Raw genomic sequence first — 20,123 nt, 5'->3', positions numbered from 1 at the left:
TTGTAGGTAGGGCGGCAGTTTTCGCGAGGAAGGTGGCTTTGTGATGATTCATGTATTTATTTTGTAAGACTTTGTTGAATAATATAATAAAAATGACTGTGTGCATCACTCCATGCAGAGGCCTGAGGTTATCCTTTTTTTCAAAATAAAAAGAATAGCATCAGAAGTCCTAAAATAAATAAAGAAAAATGCGTGTGCTTATACAGTCTCGGACATGAACCAAGGTGAGCAGGTCCACACAGTTTGAGATTTCATAGTTATTTCTACGTAGGATCCCAAAACTGTTGTTCCTATACACACTATTTTGGCCTTTTACCAGAGTCCAGATTAAAAAAAAATTGCATCTTACTTGAAACTCGAGAAGACGAATACAAAAATGAAAGCCAAGAAGATGGATAAGGGAGACCTAGAATGATGTTGATCGCTGTGTGAAATTTTACATTTTTATAACCGGGTAGTAACTATGAACAAGATCGAAAGCAAAACTGTGATATAAATGTTTTCTCAAATCAGTAAAAAAAATTGACAGGGAAAACCAGTATATTTCTTGCTTAGAAGTGACAGCTAGATCCTTAAGAACTAGAGGGTATCCAACACAAATGAAGATTAAAAAAAAATTCAATAAAAAAGCATGTGGAGAATTCTTAAACGCTCTGAAATTTCTCTCCAACTTCATCCGTTTCCCAAAAGGCCCATCTCGAATTTCAAGGGCCACCACATGTCCCTAGTCCTATCTAAGACCCAATTGAGGATCTGGATAAGGGTCACACGCCCGACCATGCCAACTCCCAAGTCTTCGTTCTCCAAGGCAGCTGCCTGCAACACTGGCTAACACCAAAGCATCCTCGCACAGAGCTAGGCGGCTGTAGTTGTTGCACAACCGTCATTGATGACCTCCCAACAAGACAAAACACATGGATGCACTGTTGTTTGCGGCTCTAGAGAGGAAAGGAATGGGACTGATAATGGTTGCATAGGTCTTCGATGGATGTTGAGCTAGTTAACAAAAATTTGTACCATGTTGTTCTGTTGTTCCAATGATTCCTATTTCTACATTGTGTGTAATCATGCTTGGAGTGCATCAATCCTTTATGTTGTTCTAAAAAAATCGAAAGAGAACATGTCTTTTGAGGGGTACAGCTGTTTTCTTTAAACTCTCTAGCTATATATTTACTCCTAGCTAGCATATAATTATAGACTGCAAATGCCAGATCTGACTTGCTATTTATGATTGAGATCAAGCGATAAAGTTAAAATCATAATAGTAACATATCATATTTGTCTGGGAGCCATTGAATAAAATTGATGCATTTAGTTGTCAGCAATAACAATATTAGTTGTTTGTCGTATACCAAGCATTTAATCGCCACGACAGGCAAACTACATTGAGTACCAACATATGGCTAGCTAGTCCTTTGAGGCAGCCATCACGGCTTACATATCTTATCTTCTATCGTGTAATGTAAATCTCTACTCCTAATGGAGCAGTTGGTGAATAGTCCGCGCGATTTATTTTCGCTGGTTTATTTTCGTCATCCTCCCATCACCGTTTTTTTTCATCATCATCACATCTCTGCCAAAAAAACCTTTGCCAAAAAAACCGTCGTGCCCGATCTCCCCCGCCGACCAGACCTTCGCACGCCCGATCTCACGCCCGATCCACCCCTACTCCCCCTCGACTCCCCTCGATCTGTTTGCCCCAGCCGCCATAGCAGAGCACTTCGCCGCCGCCAAGATGCGAGGGGAGCCGCCGCCGCCAAGATGCGAGGGGAGCCGCCGTCGCCGTGGTCCGAGGGGAGCCGCCGCCGCGCATCGCCGCCTGCGACGCTGCATAACCACGGTCTCCACTGGCGACACGATGGCTGTGCCCTCCACCCAGATCCGTCCGCCATTGGCCCTGTATTGTCCCTCCCGATGGGATCCAGCCTCCACCACTGCGCATGGTGCGAGGGAAAGGCCGCGCGCGGGCGTCGTGATGTGGTCGTCACGTGGCGCGGCACGATCCAGGCTCTGGAGTGGGTCGACGATCTTGAGTTCGCCATAGTGCCGCCCAGAGGCCCCCTTTGTGAGGCCGCCTGCGCAGACGCTTGGTGCACCGCGGCTGGATCTCCATCTCCACCAACAACAGGGACAACGCCAGAGACCAGGTAATCTTGTGAATACGATGGCACTGTCATGGACATGGTGGACGGTTCAGTGTTGAGCTCACTTGCAGCTGCATGCTCATGCAACCATGGATGTCAGGCACGGGATGTGCTGGACATTGTTCAGTGTCAGGAGGTGAGCATCACCATGACGAGGCACAGCCTTGGGGCAGCGCTGAACGCATTCGACATCACTGAGAATGGCTACAGCTGCACGGCCGCCGCAGCGCGTTCACTTTCGCCCTGCGCGGCGGCAGCACCGGCTTCAAGAAGCGGTTTAACGCTGCCACGGCCACCGGCCTCTGTGTTCTGTCGCGTCCGCAACGCTCGAGACATTGTCCGCAACGTTGATGAAGGTGAAGGAGATGGAAATTTCAGATAGGACAACATAAAAAAATATTCAGGCATGTCTTTACCACTACAAAATATTCAGTCACTGCCCTTGTGCCGATTCTTTTCTGCTTTATCCATGAATCAGTCTGTGCTTCCCCCAAATTCATGCATTTGAAATTTTGAACTAAAGCTTAGTTGATGTAGGGAAGTGAATTGTAGACGTATTTTTAAATTTATATTTAGTACTAGAATTCTGTTTTCAATTCAGTTTCACATCATCGTGTCACTAGAAATTTCAACATGGTATGCTTGTTTGTTTAGACTAGACAACTTTATGAAAATGCGGCATTGGCATCAGTATGCTGCCATTGATCGTATTGCCAAGCTTTTTTGTACATCATCTGACACAACATCATATAGTCAATATGATTCCCTATGCACACTGCCCATTAACTGAATTACTAGAATGTTCATTGTTTTCTTCCATGTGTATCCCTTGGGGTGTGGTTCTTATGAGCACTTATTTGGAGGTTTATGAAGTCCTCCTAGAGTTTGAGAAATTTTAATGAGAATTGGTTTGACAGAAACGGGAGGAGGGGCCATTAGGACAATTTTTACGTAGAAGAGATCTCGGGTAGACTGGAACATATGGACCAAAACTGGGGCAAGAGTTCAGTAGCTTTGATGTTGTTGTTCTGGAACTCTTTATGTCGTGAAATAGCTAGGAAAATTGCATTGGTGCACTTTGTATAATGTGGGGTCCTCAGACCGAGACAATATTGCAAAAAAACACGCCTTAAGGTTTGCATCGTTTGTATTAAGGCTGTTCCTTATTTCTAACGAACATGCTTTAGAGGTGTTTTTACAGATGTGCTCCTGCTTCTATCTACTGATCAAATGACTTTATATTTCATTGTTTTCTGCCAATATATTATTCAGCAGTAATGACTGATAAGAATAAGATAAGCCAGTGAGTGTGAAGTAGCAAGATAGTTTGAAAATTCAGAATCTTCATTGCAAGTACATGAACTGATGTTTTTTGCCCACACATTGCTCAATGATAATTTATACCATGCCTTTAATTTACTAGATGAACTGCACACCTGAACGCAGCACTAATGGAAAGATTCAGCATCTTGGTCGGCTGCTCGTGGCGGGGCTTGTGGCTGGTGGTTGCGGCAGTGGCAGAGCAGTGTCCGAGAGCGTGGCGCAAGCAGTGGCCCCTGCTATGGGCTGATGGGAGCACACCGTCCAAGCAGCACTTCAAGTCTGACAATGTCCGCTCTACACCAAGGTACATGGGCACTCGTGCAAAGATCTAACATCTTCACCGACTAGGACTAAGGTATGTGTTTTCTTCTGCCCGTGTGATGTGGTGATAATTTGTTATGCATATGTTTGTAGATGTTAGTCAGTATTTGGGAGATTGCTTTTTCTTTCTGCAACATTGGGTTATTTGTGTAGTTCATGCATGTTCGTCCTCTTTATATGGTTTTTCTCATAATGCGCGGCCCGAAGATAGGTTCTTTTAGTTGCTACAGATTTTAGTTTTTTCTGCTTACTGTCATGTCCACTTTCTTATCTGATTAAGCAACTAATATATGAATATCTGTGCAAAGTTCTACCATTTTTGCACTCACTTATGGGGCCATCTATGTAGAGTTTGTTCTGCTATTCTCCAACTTAAATCAAGAATGCAGTCTCATGTCATTGTCTTTGCTAATACAGTTTGTAATGCAATCCAATTGTAGTGTCATGTTCCAGCTCCTTTTATTTTCATCGTGGTATGCAAGGTTGTTCATGTGCTCTTCTTGCCATGCACTAATCAAAGTGTACATGTAGATGCTAAAAATTGCTTATCATCAAATTACTTGACTTATGTACTGCTTGGACTTGTTTAATTAAAGAGATGTCTCTTTAAATTGACTATATTTACTTGTCACACATCATTTGGGTCTTTTGCATTGCCAAGAGTTGTTGCCTGAAACTTCATACATTGTATAATTTCTTGTTATCCTTCTGTGCATGGAGTCATCTTCTGGGTAGTACAATTCAGGTCGACCATGCTGAGATAATCATCAATTTAATTATGACAGATTACCAAGTTTAATATTTCAGTTCTCCGAAACATAATCTGATTATGACAGCTTATCAAATTTAATATTCTACACATGGTGAACTTATAAAATTAGGATACCTACTTGTTTTATCATTCTATCAGCAACCTAAGCTGATACTATAAGATATTAAACCCATTTGTAGTTCAGACCTTGCACGATTCTGATGGGGAAGAAAAAAGTGACTTGTCCCTATGGGCTATGGAGACAATGGATCTCCTCTGTATCAAGGTGATGTTGGTTCGACAAATGGATATCTCTACCTTTTGTTTTGTGAAGAGTTGTGTCTGAATCCTGGTGAAACGACAGGGAAATAGAATACAGGGTCTATGATGAAAAGATGTTTTATTTTGAGCACGATGCAGAACTTGTTCTCAGTACACTATGCCATTTTTCATATGTTGACATGTGATTCCAAATAAGTTCTATTGGTTTAGAAAAATGTAATCCTGCAAAAGAAATATTCCACATTTTAATTTTAAATTTAATATATATTGTATATGAGCTTATTTTAATTTTTTTATTTAATATATGTTTATAAAATGAAACGACAGGAGAGGGTTTATAAAATCTCTACTTCTTCATGTTGCATCAAGGCATTGATATTGGACTAGAATGCATATGTTTTATAATAAAAAGACAAACCTCATGCATTTATTTTTATTGCAACTTTTTTTGTAGTCATCAATAGTCATATGTCAAGTACTGTTTGATCATTTTAGGGTATTGTCATTCTTTTTACAGACCACTTGCGTTGGGCAAGAGGGTTCTGCTGTGGAGACCAAGAAAAAGGATGGCAACATTGGGGACGCCTCAACTGCCGGTGATGAACGCAGCTCGGAACAAGCAAAGCTCCACGCGAGGCTCCCCTTCTTAGATCAGTACTAAGGACTGCAGTTATGTGGATCCACTTTACTAGAATGTTGAGCCCATCATATCGTGTTCGACCCATGAACCGGAAGGATTGCTTGCCATTATGTGGTATAGTTGTCCTTTGAGATATATTATTGTTTGTATGAATTATGAGCTTCTCTGTGTCTAAATTTACTCAAATAGTCTTCTAGGAATCTTGTTTTTGATCCACTTTGGAGTCACAATTTGTTGCTTGACACTTTGTTGTCTAACCCTCAATTAAAGTTATTACTATATTCAAGTGATCGAATATTAGTCAGTGTATTACATTTTTTATTTTCTTATTTATCTAAGTTGTGCCTTTTGGTATTATGTCATCATAGTGGAATTTCAAATATGTTAGTGATTACATATGATATTCCTGCACATTTTACTGTTTCTCTTATGTATTTTTCACACATAGTTTTTTTATTTGGCGCATCACCTGGCAAGTACCTATCTCTACTACTATTATAAAGAGGAGTATGTAGGTCGTTTCGTTTCCTCCCTTGTCCCTCACTGCTAGCCTGCCATGGCAGCGTCCACTGAAGAGAAATGAATTAAATAAGTGACCAAGGGTAGAATTAGCACTAAATAGGAAGGCAGTTGCCGCCCTTGTCCCTCCCTGCCATGGCAGCGTCGACCAATGGCTTACTTAGAACACGAGTTTGTGGATTTTGTGATAAGAGTTAGTGTTGAGAGGAGCAAGATGGGGTTTGTCTGTTCGGGTATGGTTGTTTGAGTGGAATAATTTATCTACTTTAGAAATTGCATGAGCGAGCGGTTCATAATTATTTTATCAAGTCATACAATTTTTTGGTTAGGATAGACGGGTAATTTCATTCATCGGTTGCCTCAAGAGTTAATAGTGTACATGTTGGGATATCAGTTGCATGCAAAACAACAGATATCATATTTTGTTTCATGGTAATGCATGCCATTCAACTAAGTGTTATAACGTGACAATGGCGGGGGAGACATCGGATCATTCTTCTTGGCTTGGGGTGCGTCATGGGCGGCGCACGCCTCGTCTCCCTTGATGGCGGTGGCAGATCGAAACACAGGGAGCAGATCAGGGTGGAGGTTGGGGTGGTTGGCGTGGGACATCTCCTTGATCTTCTGTGGGGAAATAGGTGTGAGGGAGGGTGCCATGGCGAAGGTGAGGTGGGCATCATCCGGCTTTAAAAGAGAGGGCTCAAGTGAGAAATGTCTTCTATGACAGAAAACCGAGCGACAAGGGGAGGGTGCGTCATTGGATGGGGGTTTTGTGTTGGGATTGCATGAGAAAACATAGCGGATAGTTCGGACAATCACAATTCTCCTTCACATATTGGCTCTATTCGGGGAATTCGGACTGCCCAGGCGGTTGGAGTTTTAGAAGCCCGTTAGGCGCCCGTTTGATGTCCGAACAAGCCCATACATACGAGGGAGAAATGAGCTTCGACTTTGGAGACGACATTAATCTTTTGTTTAATTCATTGTAGCCCGTTTGATGTGTGTATATATATATATATATATATATATATATATATATATATATATGCATTGTAGCCCGTAGCCCGTAGCAACGCACGGTCGATGATGCGAGGTGTTTGGAGTAAGTATCATGTATCAATATTTAATCTGGGATGTACATTATTATTCTTTTTACCATCCAATTGTTAGGAAGGAATGGGTTTGTAGCTCGGCACCTGATCTAATGGGTTTAAGTCTTAAGAAACTTCAGTGCATACTTAACATGAAGCAGCCTATGGACAATGATTGCTTCAACATCGTCGTGCGTATACTGGCATGTGACGAGGGAGTATTGTTCACGGACCCTCCTATACACTACATGGATCTAAGATTTTGTGTAAGTTATCGTAACTCTTCATTCTATGTGGCATTAGTATCAGCATGTTGAAGCAATATTTTTTTGTTTACTTAGTCCATGATGCTAGAGGCAACACGAGGTCAGAAGTTTTGCGAGAAGGAAACTATCCAGACGTTGGCAACATTATTTGATAGCTGGCCTGGGATGGACAACAACATCTCATCGTGCAACATGGTAAGTAAAGTATTTTGCCTATTGTTATCATGGTTTATTGTTGTTTCTAATAGCTCCACGTGTAGATTTATTTTCCCTATGCATTCATTGGCCGATACATCTTGTAAGTCATCGCCAAAGAGGCATGTCGTCTATATATTATGGATCCTATTCAAACATCACAATTGTCAGAGGATAAAATTTTGAGGCATGCACTGAAATTTAAAAGTTTTGCAAGGGATTTCAAAGAAGCACTCGAAATAAAGCTGCCTGGTTGGAATTCTGATATATCTAAATGGCAACGTTTATTTTCGTTTGGTATTCCAACGAGTATAGATGGGTAATGAATTCATAATAAAAACATTTATCTTTGTTATCACTATATTCTTTATATTATTAATTTAAAAAATTGCAGGAATGTGTCTGGCTATTTTGTTTTTCATTTTGTGCTCTGGTGGAACGGTAAAGAATTGGTCAAGCCGGTTTGCGCGGTGAGTATTGTCTGTTGCATGTTCTAAGACCTTCGGCGTGAAATTTTCATACTAACTACATATATTGTTTGTGCAGGACGGGTATAAGTTGAGGAAGCAGTTTTTATTATACTTGCTAAAACATCATGAGAATTAAGCTAAAGGCAACTTTTCTGATATTGTGAAAGAATATCTTAAACGCATCATCTATATATTGATAGTTTTGTTATAGGTGTTAAAGTCGAACATCGCTCAGTTTGTTACATGGCATGTCGTTATTTTTTCTTTTTGTTATCATTTTACATTGCAAAAATGGAGGAAGTACTTAAATAATTGTGTTTGTGTTATATTGTTTGTATGCGTGATATTTAACATGTAACTCGTGCAAACTATTTCAAAAGCTCATGGCAACGCACGGGCAGTCTACTAGTACAAAATAAAGTATCACCTTCCTAACCCACAATATGTGAATATCTCTGCTCCAACTTTCCAAACCCAACACCGGCATGCCTAGTAAATCTCTTGAGCAAACTTATGCATAGTGTGAATTTATCCACCTTATCTATCTCTTCAATAGTAAAAGAATGAACGAGTAAAGCGTTGTCATCCTCGGACAAACTACCATGGCTGCCCCAAATCAGAGGATCTCTACTCCTAATGAAGCAGTTGATAGTCTCCGCCGGTCAATTTTCGTCCTACCTTCGCTGGTTTTTTTTCGTCTTAAAAAAATCTACGAAATTTCGTAGGTTAATCAGGGACAACTTCCACCTCCCAGGTTTTTTTCGTCTCACCTCCCATGGTTTTTTTTGCTACCTCGTCCCACCTCACACTGAGCCGCCACGAATCGCAAAAACCGCCTACCTTAGCCAAATCAACAAATCTCTCTCATTAATGCAATTTTCTTTAGGAAACAAATAATAGATTCTTTCCTACCTTAGCCAAATCAACGGATCTCTCCCATTAATGCAATTTGCTTCAGCAAACAAATAATAGATTCTTTCCTACCTTAGCCAAATCAACGGATCTCTCCCATTAATGCAATTTGCTTTAGCAAACAAATAATAGATTCTTTCCTACCTTAGCCAAATCAACGGATCTCTCTCATTAATGCAATTTTCTTTAGGAAACAAATAATAGATTTTCAGGAAACAAATAATTTCTAATCTCTAATCTCTAATCTCTAATCTCTAATCTCTAATCTCTATCTCTAATCTCTAATCTCTAATCTTTAATCTCTAATCTCTAATCTCTAATCTCTACTCCTAATGGAGCAGTTGGTAGTCTCCGCCGGTCAATTTTCGTCCCACCTCACGCTGACCCCCACTAACCGAAAAAACCACGTACCGAGTCCTCCACCAGCCCCCGCGCTCGAAAAAATCTAGGACGATTAACCAACGATAAAAAAACCTACGAAAAATAACCAGCGAAAAAAACCCCGCACGTACGAGCGACGTCACATGCCCTCGACCCCACTCCCTACTACGCCCGACTCACTGCCCTCGTTCGCGGCCGCCCTCCATCCCTTCGCCGCTGCTGCTCCATCCCTTCGCCGCCGCCGCTCCATCCCTTCGCCGCCGCAACGTGCCGGATCTTGCCTCAGCCGCCGCCTTTCTGCCGTGAAAGAGAGGGCTCCCGATCTCCGCCGGAGTCGACCAACAGCGCGACGCGCCACCAGATCGGAGACGCGCCGGGATCGCCTCTCCGCCTCGGCGCTTGCGCTTCCAGATCGAAGCCCACGACGGCGGTGTTCCCAGATCGGTGACGCGCCACCGTACGTCACGGCTGACAGCCGTGTCCTCGTCAAGGAAGCTTCGAGGTGGCGGCAACCAAGGCCTCCCGGATCCCCGCCTCCTTCCTCACATCTCCGGCGGCGACAGCGACAAATTCCGACACCATGAGGCCACCGGCACGAGGAGGTAATCACCCGTCTCCTTACGCGCTGCCTTATTCTTCTTCCTCACATCCCCGATCTCACCCGCGGGCGCTGTTACGCTTCACGCAGGATGCGGCGGGAGGGGTTTCGGCGGCAGGAGCGACGGCGGCGACCGCGGGGGCAGGGGCTTCGGCGGGAGAAGCGATGGCGGTGGCCGCAGCGGCAGGGGTGGTCGGGGAGGCAGGACGCCCAGGGGCCGTGGTCGTGCCGGATCTTGCCTTAGCCGTTGCCTCTCCGCCGTGAAAGAGAGGGCTCCCGATCTCCGCCGGAGTCGACCAACAGCGCGACGCGCCACCAGATCGGAGACGCGCCGGGATCGCCTCTCCGCCTCGGCGCTTGCGCTTCCAGATTGAAGCCCACGACGGCGGTGTTCCCAGATCGGTGACGCGCCACCGTACGTCACGGCTGACATCCGTGTCCTCGTCAAGGAAGCTTCGAGGTGGCGGCAACCAAGGCCTCCCGGATCCCCGCCTCCTTCCTCACATCTCCGGCGGCGACAGCGACAAATTCCGACACCATGAGGCCACCGGCACGAGGAGGTAATCACCCGTCTCCTTACGCGCTGCCTTATTCTTCTTCCTCACATCCCCGATCTCACCCGCGGGCGCTGTTACGCTTCACGCAGGATGCGGCGGGAGGGGTTTCGGCGGCAGGAGCGACGGCGGCGACCGCGGGGGCAGGGGCTTCGGCGGGAGAAGCGATGGCGGTGGCCGCAGCGGCAGGGGTGGCCGGGGAGGCAGGACGCCCAGGGGCCGTGGTCGTGGCAGCGGGGGAAGGGGAGGGTCCGACATGAAGGGCGGGAGCAAGGTGATCGTGGTGCCGCACAAGCACGACGGCGTCTTCATCACCAAGGCCAAGGAGGACCCGCTCTGCACCAAGAACATGGTCGCCGGGTAGTCCGTCTACGGCGAGAAGAGCATCTCCGTCAGGTCTGTGCTTATGGCACCATATCATGCTCCTCCGTCTGCCACGTGGGGAATAGCAGTCTCTTTATCTGTGTTTCAGAGTCAAGGGATTTATTTCACACCATATCTCTGTCATGCAATGGCTTCTTATCAACAGAGGACAAATTTATTTTACAGGTTTGAAGCTTATCTTGCTGGGGGATGTGAGAGATTTTCTACACAAAAGGGCACCTAAAGATGTTGAACTGATCCGTACTGCAAGGCTCATGCACGTTTTGGCTCATCCAGATATCACATGTGTTTCTTTCTCAGATGCCATTGTTCCATTGAACTGATTGTTTGCAGACTGATTGTCTGCAAATTCTGCAAATTCTCACATGTGTTGAACTGATTGTTTGCAGACTAAAAAATTGTTTTTAAATTATGTTCGTCAAGTGATTCCAATGTGCCATGATAAGATGCGCAATTCAACATTTGAGGTTTCTTACTCATAGGATTATCACATCTTGAATTCTGGTTCTTAGAGTTTTTGTTTCCAACCCTTATTTGCTTGTCTTGTCTTTTGTTCTTACGGGTTTCAATCTTCATCACACATCTTCTGTAGGAAATCTTGTACTTAAAATGTAGAAAAATGTCCCAAACTTTCTTGTAATGCTTGTATGGCAGCCTATTCTGTAATCTGTTCAATTACAGAGTTTATGATCATGTGAATGAAGCAGGGATCTGAGAAAAAAAGGTAATAGTACTTTACTTCCCAGGCAGATTTGACATATCCTCGTTTACTTCCCTCTTCTCTTCTGACTAACTCCTTAACAGAAATAATTTTCTACCCATGGTGGTAGCTATGCATGGCCCCGAGTTTTATCTTTAATTATTTTGATAAATAATTTTGGACTATAAAAAATAACTCTATAATGAAAATATCGTAACTTTGGACCAGCTGGGCAAGCAAACGGGCAATTATGCCAAAAAGGCAAACAAAAAGATGGACAGAACTGAGAAAAGTCCCTTTCTACACAAAGAAAAGGCACTTGTGTTAAAAAGGTAATAAAAAAGAGCAACATAAGTGAGAAAAGGTCATTTCTATACAACAAAAAATGCACTTGTGCCAATGCCATAAGAAACCCGACACCTCATATATCAAAAAAGGCACTTAACATGTGTGTACAGTTATTCCTGCCCATGTTTATGTCAAGGAGCATCACCGTATGTGTTCAAGGAATGCCATTGATTGTATTATCATTATTATCTGTCACAAATTTGGATTCTGAATTCTTTCAGAATTCGATTATCTTGGATTGAGACCTGCTGCACTGAGCGTAAGTAGATTTAAGGAGATCGATATTTAAAATAGTTGGCTTCATTATGCAATTGACTGAAAACAACTGTACTTTCACCTCGAGTTACTAAAATGATGCTCCTTCATTAGAATTCTATCATGTTATCTCACCTTTTGGTCAGAAAAATGAAAAAAAGTGCATCTTCGGTATTTAGTTTGACACATATATGTTTTCTTTCCAGCTTCATCATGTGCTTCCGAAATAGGTATCTTCAACCTCAATTTGATCATACACTTTTCTCCCTTATTGTTAAAATCATCGCCACTAATGTTTTCAGCTGTCGTCTTTCAAGTTGCAAATTGTTGATGAATTCAAATTGTATGCAGCCCTGCCATCTACAATTTGGCAGTCAGATGGTGATCTGAAACTTAAAATGGAGCAAATGGCCATGAGCTCTAATAAATATGAGGTTTTCTATCACAACATACCTCAGGTATAGACATATAGTCCTCTTCATGTTTCCTAGATCCACGCTGATTCGTTAATTTAGTCCAACAGTTTGTGTATGTGTACTATGATCAATCTAAAATACTTTAATGAGTTGGAAAGAAGGCCAATAAGGTGGTTGTATAACCAACAAGCTCTACTTGATTGGGATATTCTTCCAAGACCATTGACTTAGATTCTGATAGTTACTCCTTAGGAAAATTATGAGTGTCAGAATGGTCGCTCTGTCATGCCCCTGCTGTTGCTTCTTGCCGGTGCATGCTGCTGCTGCTGCTACTTCTGGCCGACCCGTACTGCTGCTGTTGTTCGTGGTCGCCCTCCTGTGTGCTCGTGTTGCTGCTGCTTACTGTGCTCCTGTGTCGTACTCGTGCAGCTGCAGCGAAAAGACAACAGAGCCATGGGTGCCGAGGGCGGGCACTGGTGGTCGGCAGAAGGCGCTGTGGAGGTGCTCGCTGCTACCCGGCTCTACTTGCACGCCACCAGGTTCAGAATTGGCATGGACCTGGGCGCCGCCGCCTTTGCAGCTGCTCCCCGTGTACATAATTTATTTTGTAGAGGAAGAACATGGTAACTTAAACAATATTACATGTGATGCCATGTCACTGAAGTGAAGCATTCTTTTTGACTAGCAGTGAATAGAGTTACAGTTAGTGAATAGGGTTACAGTTTGTGAACTGAGATGTTTGTGTAGTTGCTGCACTTTTATAACTACTTCTGATTAGTTGCGGATGCAATGATGTTTAGCTGATGTGGAATATTTTTGACTAGAATCCTTGATTGTGTAGTTGTTGCATTTTTTAAATTGATTTATTCATGCTTCATACACACTGGAGACAATTTCATCTAAGAAAAATCAAGTTCTGATTTGAAAAATAATAATTAAGTTCTTGGCACAATTAACATTGGATGACCTGCCTTGCTATATGTGTTAGTTAGGCTGGATGGAGTAGGATTAGTTAGTGGATCAGACCCCGGGTTATATGTCCCCTTTTATTGTGTACTATAGTTTGAGAGTTTTCTCCAGAACTGATGCTATAACTTCATAAACTACAGTTACATGTATATCCGAGTCTGAATCAGATAAGTAAAAGTGCTCATGTGTATTTATGTATCAAGATTCACATTTCCTTTAATAGTTACTGAAGTTTGTTTTATGGTAGGAAAACACATATTCTAAAGCAGTAAAACGTTTCGAGTTCGATGATCAGCTTGGACAATACAATTTGGATTCTTTTGGAGACTGGGAACAACTTTCAAGCTACTTGTGACAAAGTTTCATTGAACGCCTTGTCACAAAGTTTCATTCAAAAGGAGGGGTTGACACATGGGATCTCTTGCTTATCTCAAGACTCATATGGTGCTTATATTACTGCGTCGTGCATGGATCAGAGGTGAGCATAACATTTGACCACTATACAGAACTGCAAAAAACTAATGTCACTGGAGGGGCTTCTGACTTCAAAAGCTTTCCACTTCCAGGATCTATCTGTATAGTACACCATAAATGGACAAGGGTCCAATAAAGACTTGCACTGGCTGCAGAATTGAGTCTTTCTTTGTCAAACAAGATGAGTGGCCAACTGGTTTAGCCTACTCTTCCAGTTGTATATTCTTAGTTTCTTTCATGTGTTTTATTTAACACCTGCTTTGGTGCTTGAATACAGTCTGCTATTAGTCCTGATGGGACTTATATTTTAGGTGGCTCGAGCGATGGCAACGTGTTGCATTCCTATTACCTTTGCTTTTACATTTCATACACTCTATTGATGCTAAATTGCTAATTCCTTTTCACTTATGTGGGTGGATAACCTGAAAGTGGCCCTATAGTTCTGAAAGGTCACGAGCCCACGAGTGTGAAGCCACTTCAGTTGACTTGTATGATCTGTCATCAAGAATGGTTACCTGTTGTCTTACTGTCACTATAATGCTCAATGTTGCAATGCGAATTTCACAATTTCATGTGTGCTTTGGAGGTTGGAAAGATAGTATCATCATCTGATGATTCCACGGTTAGTCTTGTACTCTTGTTAACACATCAGAACATTCCTGCTTTTCACTTACAGTAGCAAAGTCCTGGTGCTGCATGAACCGTTTAACATTCAGGTTAGCAGGGAAAAATCAGTGTGTGAGACCACATGGCAGGTAAATGACGAGGTAAATATTCATCTTACATGTACTAAACCATCTTCACTGATTGCAAACGTGTAAGCTTTACACTGATATTTTTATACGTAATGGGGAAAGTGGGATCCGTTGTCTTCAGGTCATTAATTTGTACCTTGAATTGTTAAAGGAGAGGGGAATAAGAGAACCCAAAAGGTTCTTGAAATGCAGTTTCTTCAATACATTTTTTTAAAATTCAGTGTTTGAACCCAAAAGACGCCTTCCTCCTTTCCCTTGCCCTCTCTTCAATTTTCGTATCCCAACAAGATGAGGTAATTCACTACTATACTAAGTACTGAAAGCTTATGATTTTGCTGTACAGGCTTAACCTGGTTCATATTATGTGTAGGTTATCCTTGGTACTAATTCTCATACCTGCAATGCTTGAGCCTTTGGTCAATTCAGAACTGGAATAGGAAACACTGATGTAGGTTTTGTGATGGAAATGGAAAGGCCCTTCCGAAGGTATGCAAACATGTAACATTACGTGTGGATAAAATCAAAAAATAATAAAATAATGAAAATGGATAAAGATATATCTTTCTCACTACATGCGAACAAATCTTAGTCCCCATATCATGAATGGATATTGTCCTTTCATTCAATTCATGTTTTGGCAGGTTGAGAGAGACATAATGGTGCATGCATAATTGATGTTGGTAATCTGTGTAGGATCTAAATTTGTATTGTGTTAATGAATAAATGCTGGATTGACCTGCTTTGGTTCTAGCTATGATTGATCATTTTTATTAGCTTGTTGGCTATGTGAAGTATTTCCATATTTAGGAATATTGTGAATGGCATGCTTGTAAATATGCTTTTTGAGAGACGTCATGCTTTGAAACATTATAAAAATCTTCTGCAATTATGACAGTTGTTGTTCATACCATTATCTAATGAGATGAAGATGTTGTTGTTCCTACTGGCTGGAGGGCAAGGGCGGTCGCGGCCTCGACAGGGTCGTTGCCACCGTCATGGTGTTATGTCTCAGTCGCGCTAGACAACACTAGCAGTAGTAACAGTGCCTATCCTTTGTGCGTCATGGAATCCTGATGCAATCCATTGGTTTTGGCCCCCTCTTTAAGGGGATGATAAGTCGTAAAAGTCATTCGACATGTATAGCCTCGCTTCTGCCATGCACAACAATGGGCTCATCAGGTCATTGCTTGAACAGGTAGGTCACTCGTATTCACCATTGATGGTTCTTGCACACTGCAGGCTTGATGAAATGCCATAGTATGCACGCAACATCCTGTATGTTTAAGCGTCTTTCTGTAAATGTATTAATGCATAAGATTTGATTATTAGATAAGTAGCTGATGTCAGGCATCTATACATGCGTATGCAGTTATGTACTTGCAGATTATTATTATTATGCAAAATTGTATGTGCGGGCTTCAAGGCTCGAAAGTCAAAATCAGCGTGAAAGATGACGAAATGCCTCTGTTCCTATTACTTTATGATAACTTAAATTGACATGAGAGGTTAGTATCTCGATTACAGAGCAATCAAAATTTCAAATTTTGTGCACATGTCATTTTAACACCACTAGGTTTCCAAAGCAGCTGCCTATAGTTAGGTAATAGGACATTGGTTCTTTCAATAATTGAAGGTATTACTTACTGAATTTAATAGCTCATTTTATGCTTATTATAACTACTGGATGATAAAATGATATGCTGCTCATGGCAGCTGTTTGTTTTATTGGAAGTTGGAGCTTTTACTTATGATTTGATCTATTTATCTACTTTTTATTTGTGAATAGTAGGACCGTTGATGCAGTGGTAAAATGCTCAGTAAATACAGAAATACTAAGATAATTTGTAACGATGTGGAGAAGATAAGTGCTACTTTTCTTCCAACAAAGTCTCATGTTCTTAGTCTGCATGGCATGTAATTTTCATTTTTTTTTCCAAATTTTTTGATTATTTTTGTCTCTTTAGTGTGAAATGACTAACCAGTCAAATAGTAGCACCATTGAAAAAAGTCTTGTTGAAGTGCAAAACTACACTGCCGACCACCCATCTCTGCATGGTAGTACCAACGGTAGCAAAATCACTACATTGATTACATACTTGATAGTGAGTTGCAATCATCGCTTGGCCTTAGTTGAGCCCGTAGTGTTTAGTTACTCCTACGGGTTCCACCGTGAGTACCTCGAGCATGGAGTCGCGCCGCTGCGGGAGATCAATGGCTCCCCATACTCCAAGATGGTAAGCTACTCGCCTTTGCCCTTGTCAGGAGCATCAACCGTTCTAATGCCCTTATTGTTAGTTTTGGCTCCAGCTGTTTGAGCGATCCTTGCTTCCTTTAGTGTATTGGTATGTGTCCTATTTTTTGTAATTTTTGTGCCAAGTGTTCTGATCTTTTATGTGATCCCAGATGTGCTCTATGTGGCGAGCTCAAAGATACGGAGCATATTTTCTTTCAGTGCCCCTTGGCCAAATTCGTGTGGTGTTGCATCGGGTCTTGGCTCCACGTTTGTTGGAGTCCATCTTCCTTTGCTGATCTTAGGGTCTTGACCAATGGCCTGTCTGGGATCTCTAAGCGGATTTTCTGGATGGGGTTTGTGGCGATCTGTTGGTCGTTGTGGACTACTAGAAACAAGTTTACTATTGAACACTCCTTCCCGGCTAAACCTGTTGATTGCTTATTTAAAACTGGCATATTTTTGCAGCAGTGGAGATCATTGGCTAGGGACGCTGACCATGAGGCCTTCGACATGATGACTTCCAAGATTCGGCCTACTGCTACTTCATTGGGACGCAGGCAATCAGGAGTTTAACGGTTCCTGGAGGTTCCCTTGATGATTTCTTCTAGCTCTCTGGCCTGAGCGCCATTTTTGGCTTGGGTGCCATGTATCTGAACTTCGTTTATTTTGCCTAACCGATATGACGTGATAGGAAAGATCCTGATGAAGTGCTTCCTTTCTGGAATGCCTATCTGAAGTTCGGACTAAATGACAAGATTTAATTGGCTTAGTAAAAAATACTTCCTAAAGAGAAATAAGATTCAAAGTAGATGTTTTTATTGTAGATTATGATACCTGTGTTCCGCCACCGATTCAACCTCTCATATTAGAAGGTAAGCCGTTAGTTCATATCTTACTACTTTGCACTATTGTAGAGAGATAGTGAGGGATTGAGAGGCTACTACTATTTGTATTGATGTCGATGCTTGCACAATGCTACTGCTTATTATACTGGGGTATTCATCTTTGGAATAAAAAACAATCATTTTCTCCCTTCAATCAAATAGTCATAACTTAGTTTTACTTACTAACCTCTCTTCATAATTATTTTTGGATTAAATTCAGCTTTTTATAAAGTTGCAAAGAACAGTTCTGACTTTTGTGGGTAGTCAACTAAATTCTGGTTCTTGGTTGAAAGCCCCTTATCATCATAGTTTACTCGAAGGCAGCTTCAGATTGATTCTCATACCAAGGGTGCCATCTTTGGAAGCAATAGTTCTAAGTTTTGTAAAGAACCATGTTATATTTGCTTGTTTTTTTGTATAACCAACAAATATTTCAAACATATGTTGTGATTAGAATTATGACAACATCGGTGTTCATCATTATTATTTTTGGACTTGAATAGATATGTCTAAATTACACATAATGTGTATGAGCAAATTATTATAGTTTGACTTTCATGTCTTTCTTGGTAGTCACCTTAGTACTACGTTGTTGTCTTCATGTCTTTCTCATGGCCTTATTAAAAATCTATGGTTGATATTTTTGTAGCACATTTCGTATAAGTTCTCCTGTAAGGCTATAATTTTAAATTCAAAAAATATTTTTAGTTGGGATAAGGAAGGAAGAAAGAAAATGATAGCGCTTTAACGGTAAGTCGCCGATATAGCCCGTGACAACGCACGGGCGTTCTACTAGTGGGGTGTAGAGGAGCTATAATTGCCTAGCTCCCTAATCTTTAGCTCTTGAGTCTTGGCAGGTTCTAATGTGAACCTATGGGTCCCGGTTCCCCAACTTGAGTATTTTTCTCTATGATTTGGGTTACGACTTACGAACAATAATTAGATATACCCCTTTGTTAAGTTCTTTCATCTATTCAACATAACAATAACTTAATCACTCTCTCTAGGATTAGAACCTATGACATTGGCTTCTGTAGACGCACATTCTATCGAAATAAACATAGAGAGTTTTCCTTACAGCAGGAGATAATAGAAAAAGAAGGGGTCGGATAATTAAATTATGTTGGCCCAGACCTGACACCGAATACTTCCAACGACGGTGATATGACCGACAATGAACAACGCTGGCCACTGAACCACCCCCGATCAATCCTGCCGCTGGCCGGTGCACGTACACGGCAATAACAGCACACCCCGATTGATTATTCCGGTGGAACACTTACGTACGTAGCTAACCTAGCTAGCTACCAATCGACTTGATCGATTCTGGTAATAGCAAGTCACGCACGCAATACTTGGGGATAGTCACGGGCACGTCTCGTGCCCGGTGATACTTTATTGCTTCTCAACTCACGGTCTGATGGCGAATCAACCTGTAGTTGAGTTGGTTAGGTGGACAGTGCTATTCCCAACCTACCAGGGTTCAAATCCTGATGCTCGCATTATTCCTGGATTTATTTCAGGATTTTCGGCGATGCGCTTTCAGTGAGAGGAGACGTTCCCGTCGACGACGAAGCGCCTATGGTGACTTCGTAAATCTCAAGATGATATGCCGGCTCAGTCTCTCGGAGGTGCTCATAGAGGTAGGGTGTGCGTGTGGGCGTTCATAGGGATGAGTGTATGCGCGTGTATATGAGCGCTTGTGTTTATACTGATGCTAAAAAAAAACTCACGGTCTGATGTCTACAAAGGATACGTGGATATATATACTATTCATTCTAGCCAATTAGTACTAATCCTATTCCACGTCTAACACTAATCCTACACGGACACGATGCATACACACGTATACGTACAGGACGCGGACACGGACGTTGGGTTTAATTCCAACAATCACCCCCCTAAACACGATGTCGTCACGTCACTGCATCGACGCCGATCCTTCTTCGTATCTTCAAGAACTTCTCTCGATACAAAGCCTTGGTTAGGATGTCCGCCAGCTGATCATCAGTGCGATTGTAGTTGACCTTCGTCTTTCCTTCTTCCACGCCGTCCTTCATGTAGTGATACATCGTGTCAATGTGCTTACTCCTATCACGCCGCACTGGATCCTCGCGTAGAAAAGTCTTAGACTCACTGTCACTAGTGCAGAACCGGGCAATAGCACCGGTTCGTAAGGCCCTTTAGTGCCGGTTCGGTAATCGGCACTAAAGTGTGAGCACTAAAGCCCCCCTCCCTTTAGTACCGGTTCAGCACGA

At 42.3% G+C, this 20,123-nt stretch overlaps 1 protein-coding gene and 1 long non-coding RNA gene across 7 annotated transcripts; both read left to right on the top strand.

Moving 5' to 3' along the window:
* The first annotated feature begins 1,592 nt into the window (after positions 1–1,592).
* LOC125515018 lies at positions 1,593–5,758 on the top strand. Of its 6 annotated transcripts, XR_007286756.1 has the most exons (5): positions 1,593–2,147; positions 2,245–2,500; positions 3,568–3,822; positions 4,745–4,825; positions 5,339–5,758. XR_007286756.1 is itself a non-coding variant. In XM_048680427.1 (2 exons), the coding sequence occupies exons 1-2, from the start codon at positions 1,762–1,764 to the stop codon at positions 2,340–2,342; spliced, it is 513 nt and encodes a 170-aa protein (XP_048536384.1). In that variant the 5' UTR covers positions 1,593–1,761; the 3' UTR covers positions 2,343–2,548. The 6 variants fall into 6 exon arrangements, 1 of the variants encoding a protein (XP_048536384.1); XR_007286754.1 differs by having other exon boundaries at positions 3,568–4,825; XR_007286755.1 differs by having other exon boundaries at positions 1,594–2,147; positions 4,745–5,758.
* A 3,696-nt stretch (positions 5,759–9,454) lies between these two features.
* Positions 9,455–18,167, top strand: LOC125515017. Its single transcript, XR_007286751.1, has 6 exons — positions 9,455–9,897; positions 9,984–10,453; positions 10,540–10,843; positions 10,997–12,592; positions 12,980–13,997; positions 14,086–18,167. It is a non-coding gene; the product is annotated as an uncharacterized LOC125515017 (long non-coding RNA).
* Positions 18,168–20,123: the final 1,956 nt, after the last annotated feature.

The sequence above is a fragment of the Triticum urartu genome, chromosome 6 (genome assembly GCF_003073215.2).
Source record: "Triticum urartu cultivar G1812 chromosome 6, Tu2.1, whole genome shotgun sequence".
Classification (NCBI taxonomy): domain Eukaryota; kingdom Viridiplantae; phylum Streptophyta; class Magnoliopsida; order Poales; family Poaceae; genus Triticum; species Triticum urartu.
This window is presented reverse-complemented; position numbering and strand designations above follow the sequence as displayed.